The sequence below is a fragment of the Jaculus jaculus genome, chromosome 1 (genome assembly GCF_020740685.1).
Source record: "Jaculus jaculus isolate mJacJac1 chromosome 1, mJacJac1.mat.Y.cur, whole genome shotgun sequence".
Classification (NCBI taxonomy): Eukaryota; Metazoa; Chordata; class Mammalia; order Rodentia; family Dipodidae; genus Jaculus; species Jaculus jaculus.
This window is the reverse complement of record NC_059102.1, coordinates 106,393,057-106,413,901: the sequence shown is the minus strand read 5'-3', so window position 1 is coordinate 106,413,901 and position 20,845 is coordinate 106,393,057. Positions and strand designations below refer to the sequence as shown.

The 20,845-nt window shown below is 38.7% G+C and overlaps 1 protein-coding gene across 2 annotated transcripts in view; it reads right to left on the bottom strand.

Moving 5' to 3' along the window:
- Window positions 1–20,845, bottom strand: part of Zcchc7 (zinc finger CCHC-type containing 7) — a 224,956-nt gene that overhangs the window by 53,521 nt on the left and 150,590 nt on the right. For both annotated transcript variants that reach the window (XM_045141734.1, XM_045141735.1), the window contains exons 4-5: window positions 2,070–2,113; window positions 347–472 (exon numbers count right to left, since the gene is read on the bottom strand). In XM_045141734.1, the coding sequence (XP_044997669.1) occupies window positions 347–472; window positions 2,070–2,113 (170 nt within the window). The remainder of the gene's footprint in view (window positions 1–346; window positions 473–2,069; window positions 2,114–20,845) is intronic.

Below are 20,845 nucleotides of genomic sequence, written 5' to 3'. Positions count from 1 at the left end.
TCTAACAATAATTATTATCTCATAATGAAACATGTTAGCACATAAAGTGGGATGTTCTAAAAGTACAAGGGAATCACCTTACTCGATTTCTCTTTTACAGACAAGCAAATCAAGGCATCAAGGCACAGATTAAATGATTTTCCCATGGTAATACAACTAGGAAAATGAAATTGCTTCTAGGTTTCTCTAATGCCACACTTAATGTTCTTTCCCTATGTCAAGCTCATTAGGCTACCTGAAACTGAACATACGTTTACTAGAAGAGTTGAATTCTAAGGTTGCAGGTTTCTAGACCTGTGACTTTGAGTTTAACAACAAAGAAAGAAGCATTACATGGTTCACATACTTGTGGTAAAGGGCAGTTTTTTGACAAATGGCCACATTTGTTACAATTTCTACAGGTGACGTTTTTGTTGGCTGAATAATATCGGTGGGTCCATCTTCCAGATGGTCTGTTATTACCTATCTTGGCCTAAGGATTGGAAAAGAAAATCAAGAATTAAACAAACAAACAAACAAAAACTACTCATTCAGTTTAATAAAACCTATCTACTCTTCATTTAAAGATAGCTCTGTAAGGGAACATCAAACTTTAAGTCAGTTCCATTACTTTGATCCAACAAAAGAATTAACTGTCACCTATGCTCCATTACACTCCCAGCAGCAGAGAACTCCATTCTCAACGGGTATAAGGACATCACAGCGGGTGGCACAAGGACTGCTTTACTCTGTTTGCACCTACCCATGTGACTCCCTCATTTGTCTTTCTCCATGAAGGGTTCCAGTCTAGCAGGAATACTGATATGCTTCATTTAGATATTCCTGTAGCTTTCAAAGTCACTGTTCACTTCTATTTCTAAAAGTACACCATACAGCTCTGAATGAAAGGCCTACTTAAAGTTTTAACTTAGGGAATGGTGTTTTTATGACTTTGTGCTCTAGAAAGTTATAAAACCACAGAGTTAGCAAATATATTCCCTTCTTTTGAAGAACATAGGGTTACTCTTTTTTGCCTGTAAGACTGGATTATAATTTCTAAAAGTGAATGAGATAATTTTCTTTAACTACAGTACTTTTAAGATATATTCTCCTACATATGAGCCAATTCTAGCTGTCTCATAGTCTAGTAAAATCTGAGTTTGTATGAGAGAATATTAGCAATACATATCATATGGAGTACCTAAAGAGGAATATGTAAATCCCAACCATGCTTTTATCTTGTTTGGTAGAACTCCATCTTTAAAGCTGGGCATGGTGGCTCACGCCTGTATTCCCAACACTTGGGAGGCTGGGGCAGGAGTATCACAAGTTCGAGGCCAGCCTGGGCTATGTAGGAGACCCTGTCTCAAAAAAAGAAGAATGAATGAATGAATGAATAAATAAATAAGAAAATAAAATAATTCCATTTGTTGAAAAAGCTTTATCTTTTACTTGTTACCTGCTGAACTGTTTAAGCTAGTTATCTCCAATCATGTTATCTCTTAAAATGTCCCTATCAAGTTGAAAAATTACTCTCTTCAGACAGACTAGCTGGAAAGAAGGGATTCAGTAAAGGGGAGATTTGGGAGGGGAGGAAGGGGGGGGTAGTTGGAGGGGATTATGATCATAATATATTGCTTACATTTATGGCAGTTGTCAATAAAAATTAAAAAGAATATTCTCTTCCTTAGCATCTGCCATAGTAAGGCCAATAATTGACATAGGCAAACACCTGCCACATTCTAAATATAGACTAACCATTTCCTTACATTGGAGAAGCAGTTATTTCCAATGTTACTCTTAATTGGTTATCAGCCATATTGGTTAATAGGACTCATCAAGGCAGAAAAGAAACAGAAAGGGAAAAAGAGGCTAAGACATAATGGCTACAATCAGATGATAAAAATCAGAGTTTAGTGAAATTTCTGAAAAGATAAATCATGTACATACTGAAATTAAACTTTCTCATATGAGCCATTTTAAAAAATTATTACTTTCTCAAAAGCTACTGAGCTAAAATGAAAAGAATCTATGAATTAAAGGAAAGTATTACTCTATTATTCAGAATTTAAAACAAAATTTGATTTTACCTCTATGTCTTTGTCACTGATGAACCAGTTTACATCACCTTCTCCTACAAAACAAATAAATGTTACTCAACTTTAGTATGTGTAAAGCACTTACAGATTGATAGTAGATTATTCAGTTTGCTAATATTCAAATCAGACTCCAAAAGTATAGTGAGAAATGTTAAAGATCTGAAACTCTAAAAAAAAAAAAAAAAAGCTTTTATTTATTTGAGAGAGAAAGAGGTAGAGGGAGGGAGGGAGAGAATGGGCATGTCAGGCCCTCCAGCCACTGCAAACGAACTCCAGATGCATGCGCTCTCTTGTGCATCTGGCTTATGTGGGTCTTGCAGAGTTGAACCTGGGTCCTTTGGCTTTGCAGGCAAACACCTTAGCTGCTAAGCCATCTCTCCAGCCCAAGATCTGAAACTCTTATGCAAGTTTAAAATTTTATTTTATTTTTGTGGTGCTAGGGATTAAACTCAAGACCTTGCATATATCATACAAGCAATATACCTCAATCCCTTCAACTTTTTGTTTTTGCTTGCTTGTGTATGTGTAATGTGGTATGGCATGGCAGGTGTGGTGTATGCATGTGTATGTGCCTTGTGGCACCCCATATGCTCGTGTGTGGTGCTAGGTAGAGGGGGATATTAAGTGCCTACACTACTGCCTTTTTGCCTGGTCTTATTTTGAGTCAGTATCTTTTTACTGCTTCTAGAACTTGGGGGGCCTCAGGTCTCTGCTTTCTTGCAGGACTGGGGATACAGGTGCATGTGGCCATGCCCAGCTGTTTTACATGGGATACGGAGATTTGAACTGGCAGGCGCAGGTCCCCTCAGGCTCTCATGCTTACTTAGGAAGCACACCTAACTGTGGAGCCATTTCTCCAACTCTTCATGGAGCTTTCTTATCAGTTGTGTGGCTCTAACCTTTCTGAGGTCCATTATCCTTACCCTGTTAAGTGGGGATATTAGTATTGGCCCTGTCACCTTGTGAGAATTGAATGACATATGTGAAAAAAAAGGTGAAGGGATCAAATACCCAAGAGCATATGCACAAAAAGGTTCTTCTAACTTTCTTTTCTTTCTTTTTTTTTTTTGAGGTAAAGTCTCACTTTAGCCCAGGCTGACCTGGAATTCACTATGTAATCTCAGGGTGGCCTCGAATTCATGGTGATCCACCTACCTCTGCCTCCCAAGTGCTGGGATTAAAGGCGTGCACCACCATGCCCAGGTCTTTGAACTTTCTTATCTGACCAGAGGAGAGCTTCATTGAAAAGTAGATGTCCCAACCCTTTACCTTCTTTAGGTCTCCTGACTCTGGATGCTGGGACATTTTGAAAAACACTGTAGGCAAGCCTCAGCAGAATCTGTGTTTTGACTCCATACTTCTACTTTTACTAAGTTGGTATATAAATCAACTATATGGAAATGCTGTAAATGCTTTAGCAAGCTAGTCACTTGCAGCAGTTATCTGCCCATTGATACACCTCATGGGCCTTCCATTCAGACCTAAGATGACAGAGTATTTCATTCTAACATCAGCATTACCTGGGTCTACTGGCTTTCCATTTCAAGCAACATTCATTAAATTCTATAAATTCTTTGGCTACATAGCCATAATACCATCATTTTAACCGAGAATCATTTAATTTCTGACATTTGTTATTAACACAACTTGTGATTCCCCAGGATCACAAATGCCTTTCCATTCAATTTTACTGGAGTAAAGCAGAAATGTGAATACATTCTATCAAGAAAGGTTCCTTGCTACCAATAGAATCAAAGTTGAAACATTTAACTTCCGTACGATAGCTCTCATGATTTAGCCCTTAATTTCCCTTGCTTTGTTTTTCTGGTCTTAATGTTCCAGCTATGTTCAATAATTTTTCCAATGTCCTGCTACTCTCTGCAGGTAAGCCTATCCAGGTATTCTCCAGAATCTCTAAATGCACCTTTAATTTACTTACTTGGTACTGGGGCTTGGCCTTAAGAGTTATGAACCATTGCCACTGGTTATTTCTTCAAAAGCAGAAATGATCACTCACAACTTTGTAAAATTCTGGATATTTTAATTGTTATTTTTATTGCTGTCTTTCCCAAATGCCAAAGCATTATACACAATAATATTTACGTAATAAATTAACATTTCTATCTCCTTTTTAAATTTTTGTATATTATTTTTATTTATTTATTTGAGAGCGACAAACAGAGAGAGAAAGAGGCAGATAGAGAGAGAGAGAATGGGCGTGCCAAGGCCTCCAGCCACTGCAAATGAATTCCAGATACATGCGCCACCTTGTGTATCTGGTTTAACGTGGGTCCTAGAGAATCAAACCCTGGTCACCAAGCTTCACAGGCTAGTGCTTATTCGCTAAGCCATCTCTCCAGTCCCATGTCTATCTCCTTTGATTTTTCCTCTAGAAATATTTTCAACCTTAATCATAGTGTAAATGCACCTATCTATACTTTTTAGACTTCTAAACACTTATAAACTTTGTATTGAGGGCAACACTGATAGTTTATTACCTTCTCTATATCAAAGCTTTAAGGACTAAGATTGCATCTGTTTCATCACATATCTGGTTATCAGCTCTATATCTTCCATATTTTGAAATTAAAAATAAAAAAGAACATGATCACATATACTCTCAGAACTGTTCTGAATTAGGACATGTAAGCTAATACATAATGGACTTTCATTGTATAGTTAATGTTCAGCATGATAATTTTTTGTGGTTAAGAAAAAAAGAGTATTTGGGGAAAGTGACTTTAAGAACTAAGAAGAACCTTTAGAAGTCACTACTGATGAGTAATAACACTGCGGTAGGTACAGATTCTACATAAAACCTAAGAAAACTGCACACTTATAGGTGAGCATGCCTGAACCCGCTGGTGGACTAAAGACCACAAAGACAAAGCTGTCCTTTATTTATGGCATATCCTTTCCTGAGCCTAACTCCACTATACCAAATCTTGTCTGAGATCCCCTCACTCCTAATTAACAGCAGAACCAACCACAATGAACATACTAGCCCAGCTTCAGCAGTCTCTGCTCTTTTGACAGAAATTTTGAAGAACATACAATGACATGTGCACAACCCCTGACAGAAGCCATCTTGTTCACTTGTATTCTTTGCAAACTGTTCTTTCTCTGGTCTTGTTTATCTCCCTCTCATATTTATAGTTTTTCATTATAACATGAGGCAGAAAGCCAATTTAGTCATTATGATTTTGCACCATATAACTGCCAATGGTTTAATAGCATTTATAAGTAAAGCACCAAAATGTCCATCTTATTTTAATAAGGTTACCAGAAACATCTTATATTTAAATTATGTGTAAAAGATAAATGGTGTTTTGACTTTTCTTTTTTTAGAGGTAGAGGAGGAAGAAGAAAGAGGAAATGAAGACAGGTGCTAGCAGCATGTTATAAGAACTCTTGTAAAGTTATCACTCACATAAAGGCCTTTGTCTATCCCCAGAGAGACAGGGAGACAGAGAATAGAATTATCGTTGATCTTCCATTCTCTACACCCCAAGGGTTCCTTTATGAGCTACCTGATTGAGAAATCCTTATTTAGAAACGTAAGCCAGACATGGTGGCACAGCCCTGTCACCCCAGAACGTGGGAGGTGGAAGCAGCAAGATCAGGATTTCAAGGTGATCTTTAGTTATATAAAGAGTTCAAGGCCAGCCTGAGGTACCTGAGACCCTGTTTCAAACCAAACGAAACATAAAACTAAACAACATAAAGCAATTCAGTAAGAAAGTCACTTTTTTCTACTTTTTTACTATGGATGGCTGTTTCCCACTTTCACTCTCCCAAAGGCATAAAGGAAAATATACCATATGGTTTTTAGAAATACTTGTAAAATGATAACCACAACTAAACACATTTAAATGTAATCAATTGAGAGGCTTCTTTTTAAATGGTTTATAAGAAGATTTAGGTTATATAATGTTGGTTAACTACCTACTGGCAGCTAGCAATCTGGAAACCGTATTACTGTATTCTTTCTGCCATTCTATTTCTTTGAACACTTCCTTGTCACCTTACTTTTTTCTACCACGTTCAGTTCTATACTCACTTTCTCTTTGGTGAAACAAGTCAATCCAAAAATCACTGCTTTTGTTTGTTTGCTTACTTGTGTTTTTTTTCAAATATTTTTTGTTCATTTTTATTTATTTATTTGAGAGTGACAGAGAGAGGGAGAGAGAGAGACAGATAGAGAGAGAATGGGCGCGCCAGGGCTTCCAGCCACTGCAAACAAACTCCAGACGCGTGCGCCCCCTTGTGCATGTGGCTAACGTGGGTCCTGGGGAATGGAGCCTCGAACCAGGGGCCTTAGGCTTCACAGGCAAGCGCTTAACCGCTAAGCCATCTCTCCAGCCCTGTTTGCTTGTGTGTTTTTTTGGGGGGGGGGGCAAGCCAAGTCTCAAAAAGACTGGACATATTTTATGAAAGAGAGAATATACAGGTGTGCCCAGGCCTCCAGCCACTGCATTACAACTCCAGATGTGTGTGCCCCCTCATGTGCAGCTGTGACCTGGCACTCTTGCAATCATTTTGTGTGTCTTGCTTATGTGGGTCATGGAGAGTTGAACGTAAGTCTTTGGCTTCACAGGCAAGAACCTTAACTGCTAAGCCATCTCTCCAGCCCCTAAATCACTGATTTTACTACCACTTTTAGGTCAGGTTTGCTTCAAATCTCTCTCTAGACCTGAAATCAAATATGTACAGGCCGGTATTTATAATTTCTTTTTTCTCTTGAGGTGGTAGAAAGCGAATTTAGAGGCTTTAGCAAACCAGACAAGGTCTAGTATGCTCCTACCAAGCTGCATTCCCAGTCCTAGACATTTATAATTGCTCATAGGATATGTCACAAATACTGACATAAATCAATATAATACTAGTATATTCAAAGCAAGACTTAACTAGTCACCTTCACTTGAAAAAGGCCCAAATATCTTCTCCCTTATTATAATTTATAACTCAAATTTAGCATTATTTTCATGTCAATCCAATATGTCATGCTATCCAAACAGCCCAGGCTTTGCAATTCCACAGTGTACTCCTTTAAAATGTCTTGCCAGGGCAGTTCTTTGGTATTCCTCCGGTCATCAGAGTTCATTCTTCACCTAAGAGAAAGAGATATGTAGATAGAGACAATGGTTTTGCCAAGGCCTCCAGCCACTGCAAATGAACTCCAGATGTATATGCAACTTGTGCATCTGGCTTATGTGGTCTTGGGGAATCAAACCTGGATCCTTAGGATTCACAGGCAAGCGCCTTAACCATTAAGCAATATCTCCAGTGCTCCCACTAAAAAATATTTAACAAATAATTTATAAATGAACAAGGAAATACTGAAACAACTTTACTCAAATGGGCAAGGTGTAACTCAGTGGTAAGAGTATTTGCCTAGTATACACAGGCTCTGGGTTTGATTCCCAGTGGTGCAAAGGAAGGAAGGAAGGAGGGATGGAAGAGAGGGAAAGAAGAGAGGGAGGGAGGGAGAAAAAAGAGGGAGGAAGATAGAAAAAGAGTTTAAACCTAAGCCCTATAAATTTTAACATACATACTAATTTTTTAAAGAAGTATTTTAGGGCTGGAGAGATGGCTTAGTGGTTAAGTGCTTGCCTGTGAAGCCTAAGGACCCGGTTTGAAGCTTGATTCCCCAGGACTCACGTTAGTCAGATGCACAAGGGGGCGCACATGTCTGGAGTTTGTTTGTAGTGGCTAGAAGCCCTAGGGCGCCCATTCTCTCTTTCTCTCTATCTGCCTCTTTTTCTCTCTGTGTGTTGCTCTCAAATAAATAATAAAAATGAACAAAAAAAATTAAAGAAGTATTTTACTGTTTATTTTAGAGTTATTTATTTTATTTATTTGGGAGAGCAAGAGAGGGAAAGAGGCTGAGAGAGACAGAGAGAGAGCAAGCAAGAGTGAGGGTGCCAGGGCCTCCAGCCACTGCAAACAAACTCCAGACACATATACCACCTTGTGCATCTGGATTACGTGGGTCCTGGGGAATTGAACTGAAGATCTGTGGCTTTGTAGGCAAGTGACTTAAACACTCAGCCATCTCTCCAGCCCTAGTTTAGTCATTGAAAAGAACAGTTAGAGATGGATAAAACACGATGAGCTGGGTGTGGTAGTACATGGTTTTTAATCCCAGCCCTTGGGAGGAGAGGTAGGAGGACTGCTGTGAGTTTGAGGCCAGCCTGGGCTAGAGTGAGACCCTACCTTGAAAAAAAACAAATAACAAACAAACAAACAAACACCATAATGAATCTGTGTGTGTGTGTGTACACAAATGCATGTGACCTGTGTGTGCAGATGTGTATGCCTCCCTCAATTGCTCATCCTCTTGTTTCCTTGAGATGAAGTCTCTCACTGATTCTGGAGCTAGACTTTTTATAAGCCCTTTTCTCTGGTCTCTGCTCCCCACAGAGCTAGGTTAAAGATGTGTGTGGACACACCTGGCTGTTTATATGTGTGTTGGGGAATTGAACTCAGATAGTCTCAGGCCCCTTTGGGCCATAATGCTTGCACAAGAAGGGCTCATATTTGCTGAGGTATCTCTCTACCCCCCCTAAATTATTATTATTTAAATATTTTATTTATTTATTTGACAGACAGAGACAGGGAGGGAGGGGGAGAAAGCCTCTGGCCACTGCAACGAACTCCAGATGCATGTGCTATGTTATGGATCAAACTTTATGTGGGTACTAGGGAACTGAACATAGGTGCTTTGGAATTGCTGGCAAGCACCTGAACTGCTAAGCCATATTTCCAGCCCCTATCATTATTATTAGTTGAGATAGATGTCACTCTAGCCCAGGCTGGCCTGGAAATCACTCTGTAGTTCCAGGCTGGCCTCAAACTCACAGTGATCCTCCTATCACTGCTTCCCTAGTGCTGAAATAAATGGCATGCGTCACCATGCCCAGCTCCCAAAATTTATATATATGTATGTGTGTGTATGTATGTATGTATGTGGATGGATAGATAGATAATGTATATATGTTTTCTAAGGTAGGGTTTCACTCTAGCTCAGGCTGAGTTGGAATTCACTATATAGTCTCAGGGTGGCCTTGAACTCATGGTGGTCCTCCTACCTCTGCCTCCCGAGTGCTGGGATTAAAGGCATGTGCCACCATGCTCAGACCAAAAATTTTAAAAATATTTTATTTCTTATTTATTTGACAGAGAAAAAGAAAGAGAATGGGTACGCCAGGGCCTCCAGCCACTGCAAATGAACTCCAGATACATGTGCCCCCTTGTGCATATGGCTAACGTGGGTCCTGGGGAATCGAACTTGAGTCCTTTGGCCTGGCAGGCAAGCGCTTTAACTGCTAAGCCATTCCTCAAGCCTCCAAAATTATTTTTAGTAAATATTAAGGTATTTTAAAAGAAGGAAAAAAATGCCCCTCCAACACAATGATTTATATAAGGTTCAATGGGCCCATATAGTTAATTTTGAGATGGGATAAATTTTGTTTTACTAGGGCATTTTTTTCCTCTGTCCTTTGGAAGACTTTTAAGAATAAAAACATGTAGCCAGGCGTGGTGGCACAAGCCTTTAATCCCACCACTGGGGAGGCAGAGGTAATAGGAGCCCCATGAATTCAAGGCCACTCTGAGACTACATAGTGAATTTCAGGTTAGTCTGGGCCAGAACAAACCCCTACCTTGAAAAACCAAAAAAGAACAAAAACATGTAATAACAATTCTCACAAATAAGTGTAAATGTTCAAGAAAGCAAAGCCAATATTAAGTCGAATGAACTTGATGGTATACTGTTAAAGAATTATTCATAGTTTTTACTTTTCATTTATTTACTCTACAAATACTTACCCAGCTACTTCCATGGTCAAAATACCCTTTTAGTTTCTTGGACTTTATCAGTGGACAAAATGGAGATTGCTGCTCTCACAGAACTTATATGGGCACATTGGGTATGGGTTACAATTTTGTATAGGGTAGAAAGTAGGTTTCACTGACATTTAAGCAAAAACTTATGGAACGTGAAGTATTGACCATGTACTTTTGGGTAAGAACATTAAAGCAGCAGCAAGTGCCAAAGCAAAGTGTTAAGTAGGGATCTTCCTAAGTGTCTAAGGAACAGCAGAGTGGCCAGTGTGGCTAAAGTAGATGGATGAAGGGAAGCTAAAGAGGTAGAGGGTTCAGGTTTATATAGGGAGAGTAAACAGATTTTGGATTTTACTGTTACTGAAATGAGTTGCCATTAAGTACTGTGAGCAGAAGAATGATATGAGTTGACTTAAAATGGAAAGAAAGTCTGCTGAGAATAAAAACTAGATGGGGAAGACAAGTGTATAAGCAGGGAGACCAGTTAAGAAGTTACTGTAGAAATTCAATTAACAAATGATAGTACCTCTGCCCAGGATGTGGCAATGCACATTTTAAAAAGTAGAGGAGTTCTGAATATATTCTGAGGATAAGCTAACTAAGCCTTCTGATGAATTAGGTATGAATGTAAAAGAACACAGTCAAGGGATTACTCCAGAGTTTCTGGCTTGAACAATTCAAAGAATGGAGTTATTGAAAATAAAAGCTGCAAAGTAACATGTTAGGGAGCTAGTTAAATTTAGGTTTGAATAGGCTGGATTTGCAATGAAAATAAGGAAGAGGTTACTGGATATCTGAATCTTAAATTGAAGAGATAGATCTGAACTAGAAACATAACCTTTTCCAATGAGACATGGGGATAATATTTAGAATTGGACTGGGTGAGAGTACCAAGGGATTAAGTGCAGAGAAAGAACAGGATCAAGGACTTAAATCAGTTAGAAAGAGTGGGTGAGCCAGGGCATCCAGCCACTGCAAACTCCAGAAGTATAGTCTACTTGGTGTATCTGGCTTTACATGGATACACTGAACCTGGGCTGCCAAGCTTTGCAAGCAAGTATCTTTAACTGCTAAGCCATCTTTCCAACTTTACTTTTATACTATTAATACAGAACTATATTCTGATATGGATCTGGAGAATGGTATGTGAGGAGCAGTAGTTTCCTATCCAAAGAACTTTGAGGTCTTACAAAAACAATGACTCAACTTTCTAGTTGTGGCAACTCATACTATGTAGTCACACTAGGCTGTACTGAAGCAGGGACAAGTTCCATCTTACTCTAGTTGTGGTTAATTCATACAATCACTGTTAGGTTATGTGGGAGCAGGGACAAGGTCCATCTTACTCTCCTTTGTAGCTTCACCCCCTTGGCTGGCATCTGATTATATAGTTGGTGTTCAACTAAGATTATTAAATAATCTTAAAGAACCAAGTGACTGCTGGGCAAGGTGGTGCATGCCTTTATTCCTAGCACTCAGGAGGCAGAGATAGGAGGATCACCATGACTTCAAGGCTACCCTGAGACAACATGGTGAATTCCAGGTCGGCCTGGGCTAGAGTGAGACCCTAACTCAAAAAACTAAAAAAGAACTGAGTGATTTATAAAAAGTTGATATTCTATTTTCATTGGTCTCTAATGAATATTTGTACCTATCAATAGCATTATTAGTACTTACTTACATTTGTAGCTTGCTCAACTAGCAGATTAATACAATTTTGATTACTGAACGATAGCATTCAACAAGAACAATGCAGCCTTTGGGGACATGTGGACTAAAAGGCTGCTATTCACAGTGCTACAATCTACTTGCAATAGAACCAATATAGAAAAAACAGAAAGGAAAGAGAAAAGACAAAGAATGAAACAAGAGACAAAAAAGAAATCAGAAGGTAGAAGAAAATGAAGAGAAATTATTTTCCAAATATCATATCTCAGGATAAAAGACAGGCAAGATCAATGTGCGGGACACACGAGGTATGAAGTGAGACCTAGTTTCTTCTAAAACACTTCGCTGAATTATTGGATATTAAATATTTTCTCTCTCAACATTAACAAGTGAGAAATTTGTGAGCATGGAATCTAGCTACGATGTGAGCTTTAAGATGAATTTTTGGGAGTTTTGTTTTGCTCCCCACTAAGAAATCAACTTAAAAGGTAACTGCATCTTTTAAAATCTCCTTAAGTTCTCATTCATATTAGGAAGGATAAATTTCGGAACCTCTATACAAAAACTTCAATTAACAAAGGACATATTAAAAAATTTAAATTTTAATTCTATACTTAGAAATATGTATGAAATATGCATCAGAAATGTTAACAGATCATGCTCCCTGGGAATACACACTAACCTCCACTTCTAAAAGATTACGACTACTTATAATCCCTATGCAATGTGTACTATTGAGACCTACTAGGCAGTGTTTAAATCTGATTTTTCAATATGGCTCACAAGGCCTGAGGTTAAATACACATGAATTAAGGATGTTTAATCCAACTCAAGATACCATCTTTTCATATTTAAAGCAGTTCTGCTTAAACAGGAAAAATACAAAATACATGAGCTGTCTTTGAAAGTAAAGCTTCTACAGAGGTAATATGAAAGTTCATTATATTAAAAAACACATGGTATTTTTTCTCATTTCTCATAAACATAATTGTATCTTGTTAAAAGCAGAGTATGTTTATATACAAACCAAACAAAAATGCTTTGTCATATATTTAAAAATATTTAACAAACATCTCTGCTAGGATATAATTAGGACTCACTACATAAAATTCAAAAAAGGTTAGTTTTTTTTACTGTGTGCATAGATACAACATAAATATGTATACACACAGAGAAATAAAACAGTTAAACAGTTTCTACCTGTTTTTGTGTACTTCCTTTCAGATATTGTTCCTTTAGAGCTTTGGCCTCTGTTGCTGTCTAACTTGAATTCACAAAACTCAATGGCTCATGGTTTTCAAAGCTTAGGGCAACGTTTGCAGAACAAAGTCGCTTTCTCTCTCTCTCCCTCTCTTTTTGGTGGGTACAAGTATGGGGACCACAGGAACAGTTAAATTCATGGCATGGCTGGTCTACCACACAGTCGGGGGAATTCTTTAAATAGAGCCTGTCACTCTCTTGGCCCATCAATGGGATTTCCTTCTCGAACTGCTGATTCGTTCAGGTACACAACAGAGGAAATTTCAGTTAACCTTTGTTTCACCCCAGGGAAAAATCTGTCTGAAAGTATAAAATGAATAGATTAAAAAAAAAATAAGCTGCTCAGCCACAAGGCTATTCTCTTAGTGCTCACTGCAGCTTAAGCTAAACAGTAAAAGGGACAGTGGAATGCCTCATTCTTAATAGAAAATTGAAGCACAATATGGAACTTGGGAGTCTAGAGGGTCAGAGTTAATTTTGATGACTAAACCAAACCAACTGTCTTTTTTGTTACATAAACTTGAAAATTCTGCTTCTCATCATTCAGAGCATTGTTTTTCTTATGGCAGTATACCAAACCATATTGAAACTGAAGTATCCATAATCAAATTGTAACCTATTCTTCTTATAAAACAAGTGATTCTCAGGAATATTCTCAAGCAAAACTTATCCATTAGATTAAAGCAGTAATGGTGAAACAGCAGGAGAAAAAAAAGAATCAACTAAATCACAGTCCTGTTGAAATAGATTCTTTTCAAATTAAAAAAAAAAATTGAAGAGGAAATGACAAAGGAAGAACTCATTTTTCCTTTTTTTTTTTGAGGTAGGGTCTCGCTCTAACCCAGGCTGACCTGGAATTCACTATGTAGTAGGCTGGCCTCAAACTCACAGTGATCCTACCACTGCCTCCCAAGTGCTGGAATTAAAGGCCTGTACCACCATGCCCAGCAGACAGAAAAGGAGAGAATAGGAGCACCAGGACCTCTAATTCCTACAAATGAACTCCAGATACATATGCCACTTCGCGCATCTGGCTGTCAGTGGGTAATGAAGAATCATACCAAACTCAGTGATTAGGTTCTGCAGGCAAACATCTTAACTGCTGAGCCATCTCTCCAGCCCTTCATTTTTTTTTAAAGGCAAGATATCACTCTAGCCTAGTCTGAACTGGAATTTACTCAGTAGCCCAGGCTGACTTTGATGTAATGGTGATTCCTTTATAATCAGCCTCCTGAGTGCTGGGTTTAAAGGTGTGAGCCACCATGCCTGGCTTAGTATTATTTCTTTTTCTAATTTTTAATTTTTTCCTAAATTTTATTTATTTATTTGAGGGGGGAGGAGGAAGGGAGAGAAAGAGTGGGTACAGCAGGGCCTCCAGCCACTGCAAACAAACTCCTGGTGCATGTGCCCCTTGTGCATCTGGCTTACATGAGTCCTGGGGAATTGAACCAGGGTCCTTTGGCTTTGTAGGTAAATGCCTTAGCTGCTAAGCCATCTCTTCAGCCCAGTATTATTTCTTTACTTTGTATTTTTGGCATCTTGACTGTATTGCGTTATGGAGAGGTTCTTCTCTGGTCTTTTTCTTATAGGTGAATGAAGGTTTTCTAGGTAAGATGCCCAAAGCAAAGGCAACAAAAGCAGTAGATGGGTTCTATCAAGCTAAGAAGCTTCTGCACAGTAAAAGTAAAGGGCAGCCAGGAAAATGAGATAAGATATTAGCAAATTATTCATTTGACAAGGGCACAATATCCAGAATATACAAAGAACTCAAACCCACAGCAAAAGAGTAAGTGATGTGATTAAAAAATGGTCAAATGTTCAGAAGGCACCACAGTACTGAGAATAAGTGACAGAGGAGAGCTCAGCACTGCAATATCTCTATCATACCTTCCAAGGCTCAGTGTCCATTGCAGAAGAAGTGGTGGAAAGAAGGTCAGAGCCAAGGGAAGGGTAGGACTCCTTACAATGTGCTCCTCCAGAAACAAAATGGCCTGGATATCCATGGCCTCACAGTGCCTGACACTACCTACACAGGACCATCACAATAGGAGGAAAAGATGACATCAAAATAAAAGAGAGACTGCTTGAGAGGGGGAGGGGATATGATGGAGAGTGTAGTTTCAAAGGGAAAAGTGGGTGAAGGGAAGGAATTACCATGGGATATTGTTCACAAACATGGAAGTTGTCAATAAAAAAAAATAATAAAGTTTAAAAAATGGTCAAATGATCTAAAGAGACATTCAGAAGATAACATGCAAATTGGCAAGGAACAATGGAAAAAACACTTAACATTGCTGATCACCAGGGGAATTCCATTTTAAACCACAACAAGATTATCAGCTACTACTAAAAAGCTAAGTTTGCGCTTGGGCTGGAAAGCTTAGCTATTAAGCACTTGCTTGTGAAGCCTAACGACCCTGGTTCGAGGCTTGATTCGATGCACAAGGGGGCGCACGTGTCTGGAGTTCGTTTACAGTGGCTGGAGGCCCTGGTGTGCCCATTCTCTCTTTCTTTCTTTCTATCTGCCTTACTCTGTCTGTCTGTCTCACTCAAATAGATAAATAATAATAATAAAGCTAAGTTTGCAATAGAGAGATGGCTTAGCGTTAAGGCGCTTGCCTGTGAAGCCTAAGGACCCACGTTTGACCCTCCAGATCCCATGTAAGCCAGATGCAAGTATGCAAGGTTGCACATGTGCACAAGGTGGCACAGGCATCTGGAGTTCAACTGTAGTGGCTAGAGGCCCTGACATGCCAATTCTCTCTCTCTCCCCCACTTTTATTTAAAAAAAATTAGAAAAAAGCCAAGCTTTTCTTTTCTTCTATTTTCAGTGCACACTAGGCAACTGCTCTACCACCGACCTGTAAAAATAAGGCCAATTAAAAAATTATGTTATTATGTTATTTATTATGACATCAAATGTAAAAGAGAGATAGACTGAGATGGGGAAAGGGTATGATGGAGAATGGAGTTTCAAAGGGGTACGTGGGAGGAGGGAGGATATTCCCATGGGGTATTTTTTTATAATCATGGAAGTTGTTAATAAAAAATAAATAAATGAAAAAGGAAGAAAACATTATTTATTTATGAAAGAGGGGGAGACAGAAAGAGAAAGAGAATGGGCATAGCAGGGCTTTAAGCCACTGCAAACGAACTCCACACACATGTATCACCATGTGTATGTTTACGTGGGTTCTGGGGAATCAAACCTCAGGGGTCCTTAGGCTTAGCAAGCAAGCACCTTAACCACTAAACCATTTCTCCAGCCCCAAAGGCAACTTAAAAAATATATATGGCCAGGTATGAGACACATGCCTGTAATCCCAGTACTCTGGAGACAGAAGTAGGAGGATTGCTGTATTGCTGTGAGTTCAAGGCCAGCCTGGAACTATAGCATGAGTTCCACTTCAGCCAGGGCCAGAGTAAGATCTTACCTCAAAAAAACCCAAAAACTTAGTGTGTATATTTGACTTAATAACAACTTTGCCTTGTATTAACTTATTCTAGAATTCTTTTTTCCAGTGGATGTCAAGATCCTGGCCTCAGACTAGAGTATTCTAGAAAGAAGTCTTTTTAAATGGGTTGTTTTTACTACCATTTATTTATTTATTTATATGAGATAGAAAGACAGACAGACAGACAGACAGAATATATGGGCATGACAGGGCCTTCAGCTGCTGTGTGAAGACATTTGTGCACCTGTGTGTACAGGCTTATAAAGGCCAGAGGACAACGTTGGCTGTCATCCTCAGGAATGCTGTTCATCTATTTATTTTATTTATTTTTTAATTTTTGGTTTTTAGAGGTAGTGTTTCACTCTAGTCTAGGCTGACCTGGAATTCACTATGTAGTTTCAGGGTGGCCTCAAATTCACGGCGATCCTCCTACCTCTGCCTCTTGAGTGTTGGGATTAAAGGCGTGCGCCACCACACCTGACTCTCATCTATTTTAAAAAAAAAATCTTATTTTTATTTATTTATTTGAGAGAGAAGGAGGTAGAGAGAATGGGTGCTCAAGAGCTTCCAGCCACTGCAAATAAACTCCAGATGCATGTGCCACCATGTGCATCTGACTTACATGGATCATGGATGCTGGGGAATCAAACCTGGGTCCAAAGGCTTTGCAAGCAAGCACCTTAACCACTAAGCCATCTCTCCAGCCCTGGTCATCTTTTTTTTTTTTTTTTTCTTCGATGTAGGGTTTCACTCTAGCTCAGGCTGACCTGGAATTCACTATGTAGTCTCAGGGTGGCCTCGAACTCATGGCGATCCTCCTACCTCTGCCTCCCTAGTGCTGGGATAAAGGTATGCACCACCACACCTGGCTTAAACAACATTTTTTCGTTTTCTGAGGTAGGGTCTCACTCAAGCTCAGGCTGGCCCGGAATTCACTATGTAGTCTCAGGGGTGCCTTAAACTCACGGGGATCCTCCTACCTCTGCCTCCCAGGTGCTGGGATTAAAAAAGCATGTGCCACCAGCCTGGCTTTTTTTTTTTTTTTTTAATGTAGAGCCTTGCTATAGCTCAGGATGACCTGGAATTCACTCTGTACTATCAGGGTGGCCTCAAACTCATGGTGATCCTCCTAGCTCAGCCTCAAGAGTGCCGGGATTAAAGGCATGTGCTACCCCGCTTGGCCTGTTCATCTTTTTAAAAAACTTTTCCTTGGGGCTGGAGAGATGGCTTAGTGGTTAAGGCTCTTGCCTGTGAACCCTGAGGATCTCTATTCAACTGTCCAGGTCCCACATAAGTCAGATGCACAATGGTGAGGCAAGCTCAAGATTACACATGCCCACTAGGTGGTGCAAGCATCTGGAATTCGATTGCAGTGGCTGAGGCCCTGGAGTGACAATTCTCTCTCTTCCCCCCACCACCAAAATAAAGTAAAAATAGAAAAAAAACACTTTTGCTTGGTCTGGAAAGATGGCTCATTGGTTAAAGGAGCTTGCTTGCAAAATTTTACAAGCCCCAGTTATTCTCCAAAACTTATGTAAAGCACAAATTGGCACATGCATCTGGAGTATGATTACACTAGTGTGCCTGTGTTCTCTTGCTCTCAAATAAAAAAAATATATAATATATGTATTTTATATATATATTTATTTTATGATATATATATATATATATATATATATATATCATAATGACTTCCTGTATCCTCCCTTCTGAATTCCTTCTTTCGAACTAGTCCCTCTTGTATTTTGATGTCATCATCTGTTTTTGCCCTGGTATCATGTAGTTCTTCTGTTCTATTTTTTTCAGACAAGGTCTCTCATTAGCCTAGAACTCACAAATTAGGCTAGACTGGCTGACAATGAGCCCAGGGGATCATTCTGTCACCACTTCCTCAGTGAGAGAATTATGAGTGCATGGCATTACACGGTATGTTTAGGTGAGCACTGGAGATTGAACTCAGGTCCTCAAGATAATCAATTTACTAGGCCGTATTTTCAATGCAGATTTTAGAAATCATATGGGCAGCAAGATCCTGAAAATGAAGGTGAATCTGACAGAATAATACTTTACTGTGGAAACAATGGAAGATGTTCATGACAATGGCAGGTCAATGGATGGGCTTAACAAAAAAAGACATGAAAGTTGTTCTGGAGCCTTAAGAACTACACACTAGAATGGTGACAAAGTGCTTATCTTTAATTAAAAAGCAAGACTTTAAATATAGAATATTGGCTGCAGAGATGGCTTAGTGGTTAAGGTGCATACCTGTGAAGCCTAAGGACCCAGGTTCAATTTTCTAGGTACCATGTAAACCAGATGCACAAGGTGCGTCTGGAGTTCATTTGCAGTGGTTAGAGGCCCTAGTGTGCCCATTCTCTCCCCCACCCCACTGCTCTCTTTCTCTTTCTGGCTCTAATAAATAAATGAAAATAATTTTTTTTAAAAAAAGAAAAACCAAAAACCTTATTAAAAAATATAGAGTATTAAAAATGTTAAGATTATTTTAATATTTTAATAATCAAAGGAGTTTAAGATCCAGATTTTTTAAATCTCTAAGAATCCTTAGCCTAATAAATTAGACCTGTCAAGGGAATCACTGGGGAGGCAATTATTGTATGTGTACCTGCTGAAGTTAAGTGTTCACCATTGAACATTCCCTTCTTTTAGCACTTTCTATTCCTCAAAACCATTCCCGAGGTTGAGCATGTGGCTTGGTGAAGAGTGCTTGCCTAGTATGCCAAAAGTTCTGGGTTTAATTCTCAACTGCATAAGTACAAATAAAGTGCTCGTGGGCTGGGAAAATGGCTCAGCAATTAAGAGTGCTTACCCCAGTACTCACATAAAGCCAGATGTGCAAAGCGGTACATACATTTGGAGTTCATTTGAGGGGCAAGAGTTCCTGGTGCACCCATATACTCTTAAAAAAGAAACAAACAAACTTGTGAAGTCTTGGGCTTGATTCTGAACATAAACAAAACAACAATGAAAACAAATACCAAATAATTTCTGGGGTTGGGAAGATGGCTTAGTGGTTAAGGCATTTGCTTGCAAAGCCTAAGGACCCAGGTTCAATTCCCCAGAACCCATGTAAGCCAAATGCATTAAGTGGTACATGTGTCTGGAATTCATTTGCAGTGGCTGGAGGCCTTGGCACACCCATTCTCTCTCTCTATCTGCCTCTTTCTCTTTCTCAAATTAAAATAAATAAAAATAAAGTAAAATAAATTAAAAAAGCAAAAAAGGTGCCATTTCACTTTAAAAACCCTCAAAATAATCATTGCAAGAAAAATCAAGATTAAAAGTATGCATGGTAAAACTGTAGAACTCACAGAACACAGCTACACATGCGCACAAGGTGGTTTACATGACTGGAGTTCAATAGCAGTGGCTGGAGGCCCTGGTGCATCAATTCTTCCTCTTACTCTCACATGAAAAAATTTACAAAAACAAAATGTTTGCATGAAAATTCCAACATTTTGGCCACCACAAAACCAGTGCCCATTATAATTTCTCTGTATGTCTGGTAATTTTGGATTGTATCTTAGACCTTATGGATAATACTTAGTAGAAACTTTGGATTCTGTTATGTTCCTTTGAAGATTGTTGTTTTGTTGAAGAATATGCAGAATTTGGACTCTCCCTCTGTAAATTCCCTTTTATTTCCAAGCTGCTGTATATGAACTAGCTATCTGATTCACAAAAAATCAGTTAACATTGGGACTTCTCAGTTCTTTATGCTACATCAATTCATGAAAACAGGCATAAAACAGAAATTTCTCCAGTGTAACTTCTTTATTCCAATTGTAAGACTTCCTATCAGTTTCTGTCTCTTATGACTGGTTTCTAGCACCTTCAGAGATATTTAAGTGTTAAAATACTCTTTTGAATTATGTATCTACATATCAACACTTGTACTTTAATATACATATTAAACATTTGTACTATAATGTTTTGTTCATCTTAGAAAGGTGGGCTGTTACTAGCAATTCTGCAATTAGCAGAGGTGAAACTTTGGAATTATTTTTTTACCATGGTATTGTAATCTTTTACAAAATCTTCCATTCTTTCTTAGCTTCATCCAGATAAGGATTGAGTCTAAACTATTCAGTGCTTTGGCACTACCAGAGCAAATAATAAGAAGTGTTGAATAAAATTATTGCTGAATGAATGAATAATGGAATAGGGAAAAATGAAAATCAATCAATAAGCACCAGAAAGTTCCAAGGAATTGGGGAAGGTTCTTTGGGCTGGACTGATTAGCAATTTCTCATCATTTAAGAAGCCTTGCTGTCTTCCTGGAGGCAAAGAGATCTAACCTTAGTTCAAAATGTAATGCATTATGTATAGGGTTTAGATTGTTTTATACTATCACTTCTCATTTTCTGGATAACATACTCTAGTCATGATTTTTATTATTCAAGGATCCCATATTGAGTATGAATTCTTTTCATCAGAGAAAATGTTATATTTTAGTTCTCTGGGCAAATTAATTATGGTTTACTATTTTAGGCCACCTTCTAAATTCCTACGATAATTATA